Source organism: Malus sylvestris, chromosome 11, assembly GCF_916048215.2.
Source record: "Malus sylvestris chromosome 11, drMalSylv7.2, whole genome shotgun sequence".
Taxonomy (NCBI): Eukaryota; Viridiplantae; Streptophyta; class Magnoliopsida; order Rosales; family Rosaceae; genus Malus; species Malus sylvestris.
Window position 1 is genome coordinate 1,246,738 of NC_062270.1, and position 12,998 is coordinate 1,259,735.

A 12,998-nucleotide genomic window follows, 5' to 3' on the forward strand; every position below is an offset into this window, starting at 1 on the left:
CTGTATAATGTATGTTTATCATAAAAAGTTGATTTGAAGATCATTTCTATAAAAAAGTTAATTATTTGAATCACAAATTATTTATTTATCTAAATGTATAGAACATATCAACAGTGTGAGTACCAAGTAACATTGATGAATTGTACATTTATTTGATATATTTAAATGACTAAACGGTCTCTTATTCAAATGGTTTTATTTTTTATTTTTTTGTATTGTAGATGATCTCCAAAGAAAGATTAAGAATTGAACAGCTCCGATTTTGGAATCTATCGCAATGAGTGGTAGATGTGCATTCCGTCATGGAGATGAAAGTATTCTAATAGAAATTTTTAAGTATACCTAGTACACAAGCCGATACACCACCTGTAATAATATAAGTGGAAGGAGACTGAAGAAAGATGATGTTCCATCATAAAACCAATTGGCAATATGGGTTGTAGTCCAATTATTTATAAGCACATGCAAATCTTTCCCTGATGTGGGATTCATAAGCTCAACTTGGGTTGGGTCAATCCGACCCTGCTCATGTCCAACCCAACTTTAAACCCGAACAAGTGAGTTTTTTCAAGTTATAACCAAGGTTCTGAAAAGCGCTAGGCGCTAGTCGGGCGGCGGGCAGGGGCCTAGCTCCTAGGCGGCTAGGCGGGGCCTAGGCAGGGGCCTAGGCGGATTTAGGTAAACTTATTGTATATTTTGTAAATAAGTAGAGATTACATAATGTACATGTATCCAATAAGCTTACAATTTGAAAACACATTAAGCATGTAATCAATCTGAGTGCTTTTGGATGATATATGTATCCAACAAGGCAACAAGTATCCATCAAGCTTACAATCAAAATGAATATTCTTGGATAATACCTGTATGCAATAAGCATCCAACAAACTTCCAATTTAAAAGCACATTGTCATTGAGCATATAATCAAAATGAGAGTTCTTTTCCTAAGTATCCAACAAACTTACAAATTAAAAGCACATGAAAGTTGTTTTCCTGAGCATCCAACAAACTTACAAATTAAAAGCACATTAAGCATATAATCAAAATGAGTGTTCTTGGATAATACATCATACATGTATGATGTATCCAACAAGTTCACAATTTAAAGTTTAAACACATTACACATAAAATGCAAAATGAAAGGGATAAGGATATAAGATACTTGCAAAGTTTTAAAGCTAGGAGTCTAGGCCTCAATCTCTTCTTCTCCACATCCTTCCAAGACTTTCTCCGTGTCGGACTCAAACTCAATTTCTTCATCATCATCTCCTTCTTCTTCCGTGTCCTCATCCGATACAAAATCTTCTTCATGAAGCTCTCTTACTTCAACATTTCTAGAACTCCTCCTAGGCTCTAGGGAACTATCCACCTCTAATTGCTCTCCATCCATTCCCGAACCAAGCTCAGTTTCTTCATCAACACCCTCCACAATCCTTGTGCCATACTAGCTTCACTAGCGAGTAGTATATCCACTTTCTTCTCTTTCTCTCTTTTCTTCTTGTTCATGATCCTCGCATTGAATTGGATATAGACCAAATTATTCAACCTTGTAGTATCTAGTCTATTCCTTTTCTTTGTATGTATTCCCTCAAAAGTGCTCCAATTTCTCTCACACCCGGATGAACTTGTAGTCAATGAGAGAATTTTGATAGCAATTCTTTGCAAATTAGGCACACCATTGCCATAAGTAGACCACCATGTAGCTAAAAAAGTACAAAGTACACAATTTGAATTAGACTAGTAAAGATAAACAATTAGAACTAGACTAGTAAAGAAAGACAATTACAATTAGACTAGTAAATAAAAACAACTAGAATTACATTACTCAATTAGAATCATACCTGGATCATAGTTGTCATCATTCTCAACGCATCCAATCTCCGCCAAATGTCTTCCAAATCCACCATCTTTTTTCTTGTACTTCAGCATCTCTATATTAATAACTCGATTTTGGACTTCAAAGTTGTTGGGGAAGAACTTCTCAACACAAGTAAACATGGCGTCCATAACTAATGAATCATGTTGAATGCTTGGATCCTTGAAGAAGTAATAAGGATTCAAGAAGTAGGCCGCCAAATGTAATGGACCATCAAGCCGATCATGAGCTTTTTCATCAATAATTCGTATGATTGGTCTATAATGGGTCTCATTATTTTGCAATGCATCTTTGATCTCATTCCTCGCTTTTTGTAGCTCCCCGTACAAAAACCCCATTGATGGCTTTTTATCCCCATCCACAAGTCGAAGAACCTTAAACAACGGTTCAAACACTCTCAAGCAAAGTGAGACCCCATTCCAAAATTGTGCACTCACCATGGTAGCATATGCCGCTTTCCCCTTTGTACTCTTGGAATGTTTGCATTGTTCCCATTCATCACTAGCAACCATAATCCTCAAGTCTTTTTTCTTATCAACCAAGCTTTGCAAAGTTAGGAAAGAAGTTGCTAATCTTGTGACTCCGGGCCTCACTATGTCTCTTTTCTTTGTATACTTTCTCATCAATGCTAATGTTTTATGATGAGCATAAATGAAGATAGTAAAAGCCTTGGCCTTTTCAATCACTCCTTTGAACCTAGGTAGGTTACCAATTCCTTGAAGCATGAGGTTCAACGTGTGAGTGGCACATGATGTCCAAAACATGTGTGGCCTCTTTTCCAACATCTTGGTTGCCGCGGCCATATTGTTAGAAGCATTGTCGGTTACCACTTGAACAACATTTTGTGAACCAACTTCTTCGATACACTTGTTAACATATTCAAAGACGTATTCCCCGGTGTGTGCTTCACTAGAGCATTCCTTGGAAGAAAGAAATATTGTGCCTTCTTTGAAATTCACACACAAATTCATTATACTTCTTCTTTTTCGGTCGCTCCAAGCATCAGTCATAATTGAGCAACCATTCAAAGCCCATTCTTCTTCATGCTTCTTAAGAGATTGTTTTACCCTTTCCACCTCTTCTTTCAATAAAGGCTCTCTCAAATCATATTGACTTGGAGGTTGGAATCCCGGGCCAAATTGACCAACCGCTTCCACAAAGCGTTTGAAGCTGTCATTCTCAATGGCATGAAAAGGAATACCGGCTTCATAGACCCATCGAGCCAGATATTGACCCACCTGATGTGTTCTATCCTTCCAAATTGCATCATGGAGATTTTGTTGTCGCTTACTCATGCTTTCATCATTTGACTTTGAAGAGTCGGGATTGATGGAGGATGCAAACCTATTAATGGGCCCAAGAGTTCGCGACCTTTTCCTTGACCCAACAACTTCAATATCTTCATCTTCTTCAATATGTGGAAGTTGAACCTCTTCCCTCGCTTCTTCATGGTGCATGTATCTTTCTTTCTTCTTCTTTTTTGCTTCATCTAATGCGGCTTTACATTTTGCTTTATCTTCATCCGAAGACTTTGTGCATCCAGCTACATTTCCCTTGACATGGGCTATGTGTTGTTTCATTCTATAAATGCCACCACTGAGTATTTTTTTACACAACTTACATTTCACCTTATCCGAGTTTGAAGGATCCGCCAACACCCCATATTCCCATCCCACATCGTCTGAAGCACGCTTTAATGGATTATCTGACTGGGTGGACGACATTGGATTAGATGCTCCAGATGATACGGTGCCCGCCATCTAAAAAAGCAGAAAATCATTTAGGAGATTTGCTTGTATCCAAAAAACAGACAACAAGTGTGATATTTGATCCTCATTAAACTTCAATATAGAAGGAACACATACAGAAAATGCATCGATGCACGTTGAATGCTTCAGATTACAAGAAGAAACAGAGTCTTATTATTCATGCAGGAATGTTAAGTGATTTGCAATGTCTTGAATTTTCACAAAAGAGAATCGCGGTTTCATCGTTTATAACATTATTGAGACAACATCATTGTTAATTTGTTACATATAGTCAAGCAGGCTAATAAACAATGCTAGTGCTAGAGTACATATACAATACAACACCCAAATCCAATCAAGTTGGCCAATGGCATTGGCAACTGATAGTTTTCCCCGAACTTGGCTTCATCGATTTTCCTAATTTGGCTGCCATTTGCAAGGGTTCCCCATATCAGAAAACCAAACTGCCAACTAAGTCATATATTATAATTTATAAATTTATAAATACACTACTCAAGCCTAAGGCTCAACCACATTGATGCATGGTATGCAACTCATTCAAATCAAATTGGCTGCTCTAATACTTCAACTAAACTATGACTGCACAATTGAAAAGTGTTTACTTACTGCTGATAATCGAAGCATATGAGTCTATCCTATGACTACACAATTAAACAATGTTTAATGCATCATGCAACCACTCAATCCATTCCACACACACACCCCATTGAGAAAACTAACATAATCGAAAGAAAAAATAAGACCCAAAACTAGTAGTATTAATCTGGTATTAATCAGTTCACACGGTTCACCACAAATAATCTGGTGGTATGAAATGAATCCACACACCCCATTGGTCTAATTGTATTAATCTGATCTGATTCATGAATCATTTCATGGCACCACAATATAATGTCTATAGTATTAAGAATTTACTTCCAGTCTTAGATTACAGAATCTTGCATATAAAAAAAAAATCTGAAAAACCAGTGCGATTCACTTAGGCTGCTGGGCATCTCGTTTCCTTGTAGCAACTTAATATTATATATCAATTTCAAATCATCAATGCAAATTGCAGAGCAGCAAATCATCGCAATTAGCATCAAATATCAACTAGATTTTCGAATAAAATATGGGAAATGGCGAAATGCTAACCTGCTGCAAGTCTGCAACTATTGCAAGAGGTGGAGATTAGGGAAACGACTCAAATGAGAGAGGTGGATTGTGGAAATCTGGAGAGGCGAGATGATTTGCCCAGTAAGGAAGTAGAGAGATGCTGCCCAGAAAAGGATTCGATCAGTCGACTCGAGACTTGAGAGCGAGACGGCCGAAGTCGAAGACGACAGAGAGCAAAACAGAAGAAATGTTTACAAAATTAGGTTAACAGGGGATTGTACACGGGGGAAAGAGGGAACTTAAGTTAGAATAAAAAAAAAACTTTAAAAAGGCACCTAGCTCCGCCTAGCCGCCTAGCCCGCCTAGGCGCCGCCTAGGCTCCAGCCGATTTTTCATGACGCCTTGCCCAAAATCGGGGCGGGGCTCCGCCGCCCAGCGCCTAGGCACCGCCTAGGCGGCCGCCTAGGCCGATTTTTAGAACATTGGTTATAACCCACCCGAACCTAACCCGATTTCAACCTGTTCATTGATTGGGTTGAGTTGGGTTGATCATTTGCCTGTCCATCCCCAACCGACTAACCAAACCCAATCTAACCAGATTGTAACCCATATCAATTATTGTTCATACTACACCCAAGTGAGCCAAGTCCAAAAAACAACACCCTTTCTAATTTTTTTTTAGTAAATTACCCTTTATAATTACTTAAGCTTTTAGGGAATAAGAGACTTTGTTTAATCAGCCCATATTCGTAGTCTCTAAATCCTAAAGTTTTATGGTAGATTGATTTATGAAAATAAAGTTAGCTAGCTTTGATGCTACTTGGCTTAATTTTTTTAAGAATTCTTGGAAACTAAGTTGTTATAAGATTAAACTTGAAAAAGTTGGGCAACCTGAACCCAACCCAAGCAAACCCTAACCCAATTAAACCCAAGCCCAAAAGAACCCGAATGAAACCCAACCCGAACCCGAGTTGTAAAAGTTTGGTTAGGATTTGGTTGACCTTCTAACCCGCCCAACCCACCCGATTTGCACCCCAAGATACCAAGAAGAAAGTTGAGGTTCCACCATAAAATAAATTGGCAATATAAGGTGTAGCACAATATAATTAAGCACATGCAAAGTCCATTCGTTATCTGATGTGGGAATCTTATTCTCAACAATATCATATCTCTACTTATATTATGGCACGTACCAACTTATTTTCTAGTACGTACATGAAAAAAAATCTCTCCTAATTTAGAATAATAAAGATGTCTTTGTCTAGTTATATTATAACACGAGGTGTATTACTTTATGTTTTGACGGTACACTCTCAACGGTCGCCTACATTTTGACCTCCAATATTTTAAATCTTTGTTTTTTGGTCATTCCAACATATTAATTTAATTTAAGAAAGTTGCCTAGATTCAATCTCTTCAACGGTCAAGTAACTTTGAAGTTAATTTACTGTGTCATTTACTGCTTATAACTTTGACCTTATGTATAAGTTAATATCATATCAATTACAATTAGCTAGGGTAGTGACATATAGAAGATTTGAATAGGGTTGAATATTGTTAGGTATGTTTTTGTTAAATGTAGAAAAACATCTAATTGAGCTTGAAAATAAACAAAAACAAGAGTCAGCAGTGCTATCCAATCGGCTCCTTTATTTATTTGTTGGAAAATTCCTCCTTTTTTATAAATTTATATTATTCTTTGGCCAAATTTTTTTTTGTGATCCTTGTGGTGATACTCTACTTTTAAATAGACCCATGTGGTGAAAAAGCTATTAATTGTAATCATGTGGTGAAATTCGTTATCAATCATAGTCCAAATTGGATTTTTCCTCATTCTTCTGTCATCTGTTCCTCGTCGCGTTTAGGTTAGAATATAAGTTATTATGCAAACATTGAATTTAGTTTCATTTTAAGACGAACAATGGTGGACAGGATGGCTAGGGTTATGTGAGAGAGGGGGGAAGGTGGTGGGTGGTCGATGTGGCTGTGGCTAACAAGGGTAGGGATTTCTTTTTTTTTTCCTTCTATTTTTGTTGATTGTAAAAAATTGGAATTACCAAAAAGAAAAGAAAAAAAATGGAATGACCTTTTTATCCCTGCATGTGGATGAGATTTTGATAGAAAATTCAATTTGGACTACGATTGATAACAAACTTCACCACAGGGTTAAGATTAACACTTTTTTTCACCAAAGGGGTCGATTTAAAAGTAGTGTCTCACCGTAGGGATCAAGAAAAAAATTTAGCCTTATTCTTTACATAAGGATAATATAAATTTATAAAAAAAAAAAACTTTAATTAGTTGCCTAGTTGAATATTGTGAGCATATTTGATGAGGGTTTCAGCTGAATTTTCATCTAAGCAAGATACGAGCCAATAGTAATTCATGATATACATGATGAAATACTAGCATGCATGCATCCAAAGTTTAAAGAAAATGACAAAAATATTTCTTTTTTGACGGCATGCGAAACTAGTAATTCATTCAACGATCATCATTGGCATAATGGAAATGGTAAGAGTGCGGGATGCCTCCAAATTTTCGAAAACGAATGATAAAATTTGATCGTTCATGACAGCATAAGAATTCCATGAAAGGAGAAACCTCAAGCTGTGGAGGTATGAATCCAAATGTTTTCACACTTGTGGTGGGTTGCAAACTTGCAATGCAGTGACAATCAAATAAAAACAAGAAAATTAGTTCTAAGTTGAAAAACAAATTAATATGTCTTTGGTGTCAAAATTGTTATAGTTGACACCAATGGTGACACTTAGGTTTATAAAGCCACTGAAAAGGAATGGTACCCTCAAATCTATGCCCCATAGCACATTTTGTTGTAGTGGATCAACCTTTCAACACACCAACTTTTGCGTGAGTTGTTGGACTAAATATGTGAATATTTACATTTGAATGTGAACATTTAATTCAAAATCAATTAACAAAACGGGGGACATGACCATAAGTTTTCAAACTAATAGCTAGGGAAAGTTTCTATTCTCCAATATAGACATTTTTGAGAAATTTCTCAAGTAGAAGGTGTTCATGTGCATTATCAATATAATGAAAAGATCTTGTCAAAACTAAAGGGTTTCTTATTGATTTTATGTTTTCCAGCTTAAACTTTAGTGAGAAACACTTGACTTAACAAATGGTAAGTCCACTTGGTGAACGGCTTATAAGTATACCTTAATGCGCAGGCAAAAATACTCTCATTTTTGACAAAAAAATGTGAACAATAAATCACGACTTTTTATTGGGTTTACGAAATTAAAGTCATACAAGGATTACTACACGTAGAAACTTTATATATATATATATATATATATATATATGTATATATATCTCAAAAGAAAATAAAAGGAATTCATTCCACATACAGTCTACATAAAAGATTCCCCCAAGGCATTAAAGCAATTAGGAGCTAGGACAATAATCTTGCAGAATGCAAGTCAACTGCTGGCTAGACATATTTCATGCATTAACAGCCCTGCAGTTCAATCTGATCTCTCCAGCAGACCCAGTAAGAGGACTAATATTCCCCATCTTGATCATAGAATTAGCAAAATCAGCTAAGAACAGATTAAGATTTGAGTTATAGCTTTGGACCAAACTTTTAGTCCCTGTTGTCACAGCTGCATCACTAGAAAATAGAATTTGATCTGAACCTAGGAGGCCCTTCCCGTTAATCAAGTTCTGAAAGTAATGGTTGTCAAATAGATCGGTTGAGTTCCGATCTAAAGGCGCGGTATTGTTTCCATCACTGGTCTGCGGACACTGGTTCTGTAGATCAGTTAGCATGCTTTGTTCCAATGTACTGTCAGGAGCACCTGTTCCTGAGAAGTTGAAGAGTCTATTGCTGAAAGTGGCACACCGTGCCAACCCAATTGTATGAGCTCCTACACATAATTAAACCCCTTTAACACATTAATCAACTGGTAGATTATATCAACTAATGATGTATTCGCTCTTAATTAAACAGCGATGAAGAACATGACAAAATCTGAAGAACCTTATTCAGTATTTGGCCATTAGATAAAACATCAACATAATACCCTTTCAAAATAGAAAGGAATGTGTCTCATGCCTGATGAACAATTAATGTTAGGACTTGATCGACTAAATTGAACAATTTTACGACCAAAGAGAGAAGGAAAAAAAATTCTCCTTCCCAATGTTTTATTGGATGGATCTGATTCAATCCAATCTTTTCTAGTTCAGGCCATAAAACGAGATTAAAGACTAAAACCGCTAAAGATATTACTCTCTAGCATATATATTGATCAAGGGCCGCAAATTTAACGCGTTATTTTAATTACATGCTCAGAAATGAATATTTTATATTGTCCTCTCTGCATGCACAAGAGAAGCACATGATGACTAAAATAAAGGGTGTTGAAATCACTATAGCAAGTATACATGTACCTGATAAGGACACAACGTCTGTGATATTTAGGCCCACAGCGGCAAACTTGGAAATGATGATATCTAGGGCTTCAGTTGGCGCAGGAAGTCCACTGTTTGCTCCTGACTGATTTGCCACTAGACCATCTCTTCTTCCAAGTAGAACTTTCCATGAAGTTCCTCCACTCTGCAAAATGTGGCAATATTAGTATAATACAACATAGCATGTTTAATTATGAAATAAGGATCTAATTAATAATGGCATGCATGATAGTGGATATTAATAAACATAATTAGCAAAGTTAATTAACTTACTAAGAGCACAGAATCTCTAGCAGCTATGGCTAGTATATCAGCACACGACACAACTCCGCTACAGGAGCTCTCCACAGAGCTCTTGATTCTGTCAACGACTTCAAACCCTCTTGCTGAATTCAAATTTGGGCGGGCATTCTTCTCACTATCAGTTCCATCCAGTAGCAGTGACGCATCACAACCCTACACGTGTACATGAAAGGGAGATCATTTAAAATTGGGAGGCCTATGAGCTGCAAATAAAAATTGTGATGCATGCATAAACAGAAATCGGTATATGAAAACTAAAAATATAATCACTATCTACGGGATCGCTAAGAACTCACATTGACAAAGCAGTCATGGAAGTGAAGCCGAAGTAAAGAAGCAGCCATTCGCATTTCAGACTTGACAGCGTTCAGAACCTCTCTTCGGACAATTTTGAGAACATCCGGACATGTTGCCTTGTAGAAATCTGTACTTAACTGGGCTTTCGCGACAAAACACAAGGCAAAGAACGTGATCATTGCCAAAGAGTAACGACGGCTAAAATTAATCGATGACCTTGTCATGGTTACTTAAGAGATGACACACTTAATGCTAATCAATATGGTTAAGGGCTACTTAAGTTGTATGATCAGACATTCCTTGAACTCCATTTATAGCCACGATTATGCGTAAAACAACAATTTTTTAATGGCTGCTTTAGATTTTGGCCCTTACAATTCATGATTCCTAGATAAAAACCAATCTACATATAAACGTCGAATAAAAGCCCAAATTTAAAATATGCAGCCACATTGGAACACTATTGACCTACTAATACAATTTATTTACATCCATGCCACTTTCCCAAATACCTAAATTTATTCCAAATTAAAAGTTGTAGAAAAAGTGAAATAAAATATATAAATTGTTGTATTGCATTAATTGTATCCATATCATACCAAAAATTTACCTTTACCTTTTTAGTGATATATATATATATATATATTTTTTTTTTTGCATTGATTGGGAAGTAAATTAATTTGTTCCAATAATTAAAAAAAATTATACTAAATCTGTATTATATAGGTAAATTATTTTTCATGTATTGTTACATATATTAGGCACGTTTTATTGTTGTATAAATATAGGTATGACATAATATTTTTCAATATAATACATCAAATTATATTTCTTATTGTTATGGGTTAATTATTCTCCATGTATTAGTGAAAAAAAAGATATTATATTACACACGGGGTATAATTTTTTGTAGGTAAATTATTGGAAATTAATTTGTAGGTAGGTAAATTAATTTGTTCCAATTATATATATATATATATATATTTTTTTTTTTTTGAGAAAACCTAGATTATATATTTTGAATCAAATAACATTTTTGTATACATGGTAGGTAAATTATTTTTCATGTATTATTACATATATTAGCCTATCAGGGACCTTTTTTTGGTAAAAATATATAAGGTAATATGTATATGATTGTTTGTAGGTAAAAGATAAAATCAAAAGCATGATCCAATTCCTAAGTTTATGCAATATTTTGTTGTTGGTATACAATATTTTGCATAATTGGAAATGAACATTTCAAATAGTAAGCAGGTAAATTAATATGGTCTAATTATATAATAATACACACACACACACACACACACACACACACACATATATATATATTATTATATTTATACACATTTTGAATTAAATAACATTTTTGTACATGGTACGTAAATTACTTTTTTTTAATGTATTATTACATATATTAGGTTTTTTGTAAATATATATATATATATATATATATATATATATTTATTAACTCATAATGCCAGATACATAGAATTAAGCCAACAGTTCTCATATTTGATATTAATATGCAATGAATTTTTTAACATTAATGTCTTATTTTTCTATTTTTGCGAAATCATTAACTCTCTCCTTACAATCTGCATAGAATTAATTGTGCACATTAAGTATGCAATAGGGGTATTTTAGGCATATAAAAATGTAAAATTTGTAAAGTAATATGTAATTAATGAATTCACTTAGGTGGATCCTAGTCACTGGTTTTTTTTTGAGTAAAAAAATTATGTTGGGTTTTATATGGAAAAATTTGAATTTGAGGGGTTAAAGTCATATTTTCAGTTTTTTAATTAACTATACAGTAGTGTATAATTTTGTTTATCTAGTTGAAAACTAGCTAGCTGCTAGTGCTTATGATGTATGGCGGCAGCACTCAGTGCTTGACTGCTTAGTTGCCTTCATGAACTCAGAAACTTGCACTGAGAGTGTGAGACTGATATTAATTAGCATAATCTCAAGAGATTAGTGCATTTAATATTGCCGACAATGCGGATAACTGAAAGAGTGGTGGCCTAATTGCTCTCAGTTGTACGCTTATAATATAAGAATTTGATTTCTATATGCAAGTTCATGAACGACAGAAGATTGGCAAAGCATACTGTATACGATATAGTGCATGCCTACAGAAAGCCAACTGGTTTTTTGCTACCACTTTGGCGCGCGCATGATTAAATTATGCTTGCATTAAGAATTTTTTAACAATAAAATAAAGCTGAGCATGCAATATGACCAACTTAAAATTAAAATTATTTTCACTTGATCATAGTGATTTCTTAGTAATGGTCTGTAAAAATGTTAAGTTGGAATTGAAAGCATCTTTATCCCTGTTGATAAGAGTTGACATTTTGGGGAAGCATTCAGCTCACAGAGTGCCATGTCTGAGGGCACTACATTGCCATTTTGTCTCTTCTTCTTTTCCTACCCCTGTTTCCTCCAATGAATGCAAAAGACCAACAATTTAGAGACTAATAGCAACTTCACGAAATTAAACATTAATTGGTTGAGCACCAAGTTTTTTCGACGTTTAATTATCGTTATTGGTACATGTAAGCCCACGTTTTTTCGCGAAATTTACAAATTTTTATTTTTGCGAAATATTTTCTATCATGATTAAGAATTTTTTAGAAGGTACTTAAAATTGGTTTTATCATTTATTGAGTTACAAATATATATATATATATATATATATATTATAATATTAAAATGAAAGCAGAAAATAAATGGACAAAAATAATAGTGGGCCCAAAACTTTGTTGAAACAGGACTCCAGCCACAAGAATATCTACAAAAGGTCTTACATAAATTTTCAAAGTCACGGTGTGATGACAGTGAAAACATATAGATTTTATAACAATTTCTAAATAATAGAATATTTAAGACGAAACATTGAAAAATGAATGGACAAAAATAGTAGTGGAGCCCAAAACATTGCCAAAACGGGACTGCATCTACAATAATATCAATAATAAGTCTTATATGGATTTTTGAAACCTCATGGTACTGTGAAGTGAAACCAAGTAGATTTTACGACGATTTTTGTACAAATTAACAAAATCTCCTAGAAACTGTGATGGTTAGCCCACGTTCTTTTCGAAACAAGAAAATTTTTATTTTTGCAAAATATATTTTGTCATGATTAAGAGTAACTTTATAGTGCAATTGAAAGTAGTTTTACTATTTACTGAGCTACAAATATATT

At 34.6% G+C, this 12,998-nt stretch overlaps 2 protein-coding genes across 2 annotated transcripts; both read right to left on the reverse strand.

The window, feature by feature from the left end:
- Positions 1–1,187: 1,187 nt before the first annotated feature.
- Positions 1,188–3,637, reverse strand: LOC126588991 (uncharacterized). The gene is made up of 3 exons (XM_050254162.1): positions 1,843–3,637; positions 1,548–1,704; positions 1,188–1,434 (listed from the first exon to the last, which is right to left on the reverse strand). The coding sequence occupies exons 1-3, from the start codon at positions 3,635–3,637 to the stop codon at positions 1,188–1,190; spliced, it is 2,199 nt and encodes a 732-aa protein (XP_050110119.1).
- Positions 3,638–8,080: 4,443 nt separating this feature from the next.
- Positions 8,081–10,008, reverse strand: LOC126588457 (peroxidase N-like). The gene is made up of 4 exons (XM_050253548.1): positions 9,784–10,008; positions 9,458–9,640; positions 9,164–9,329; positions 8,081–8,637 (listed from the first exon to the last, which is right to left on the reverse strand). Exons 1-4 carry the CDS (start codon positions 10,006–10,008, stop codon positions 8,213–8,215), a joined length of 999 nt encoding a protein of 332 aa, XP_050109505.1. The 3' UTR covers positions 8,081–8,212.
- Between the last annotated feature and the right edge of the window lie 2,990 nt (positions 10,009–12,998).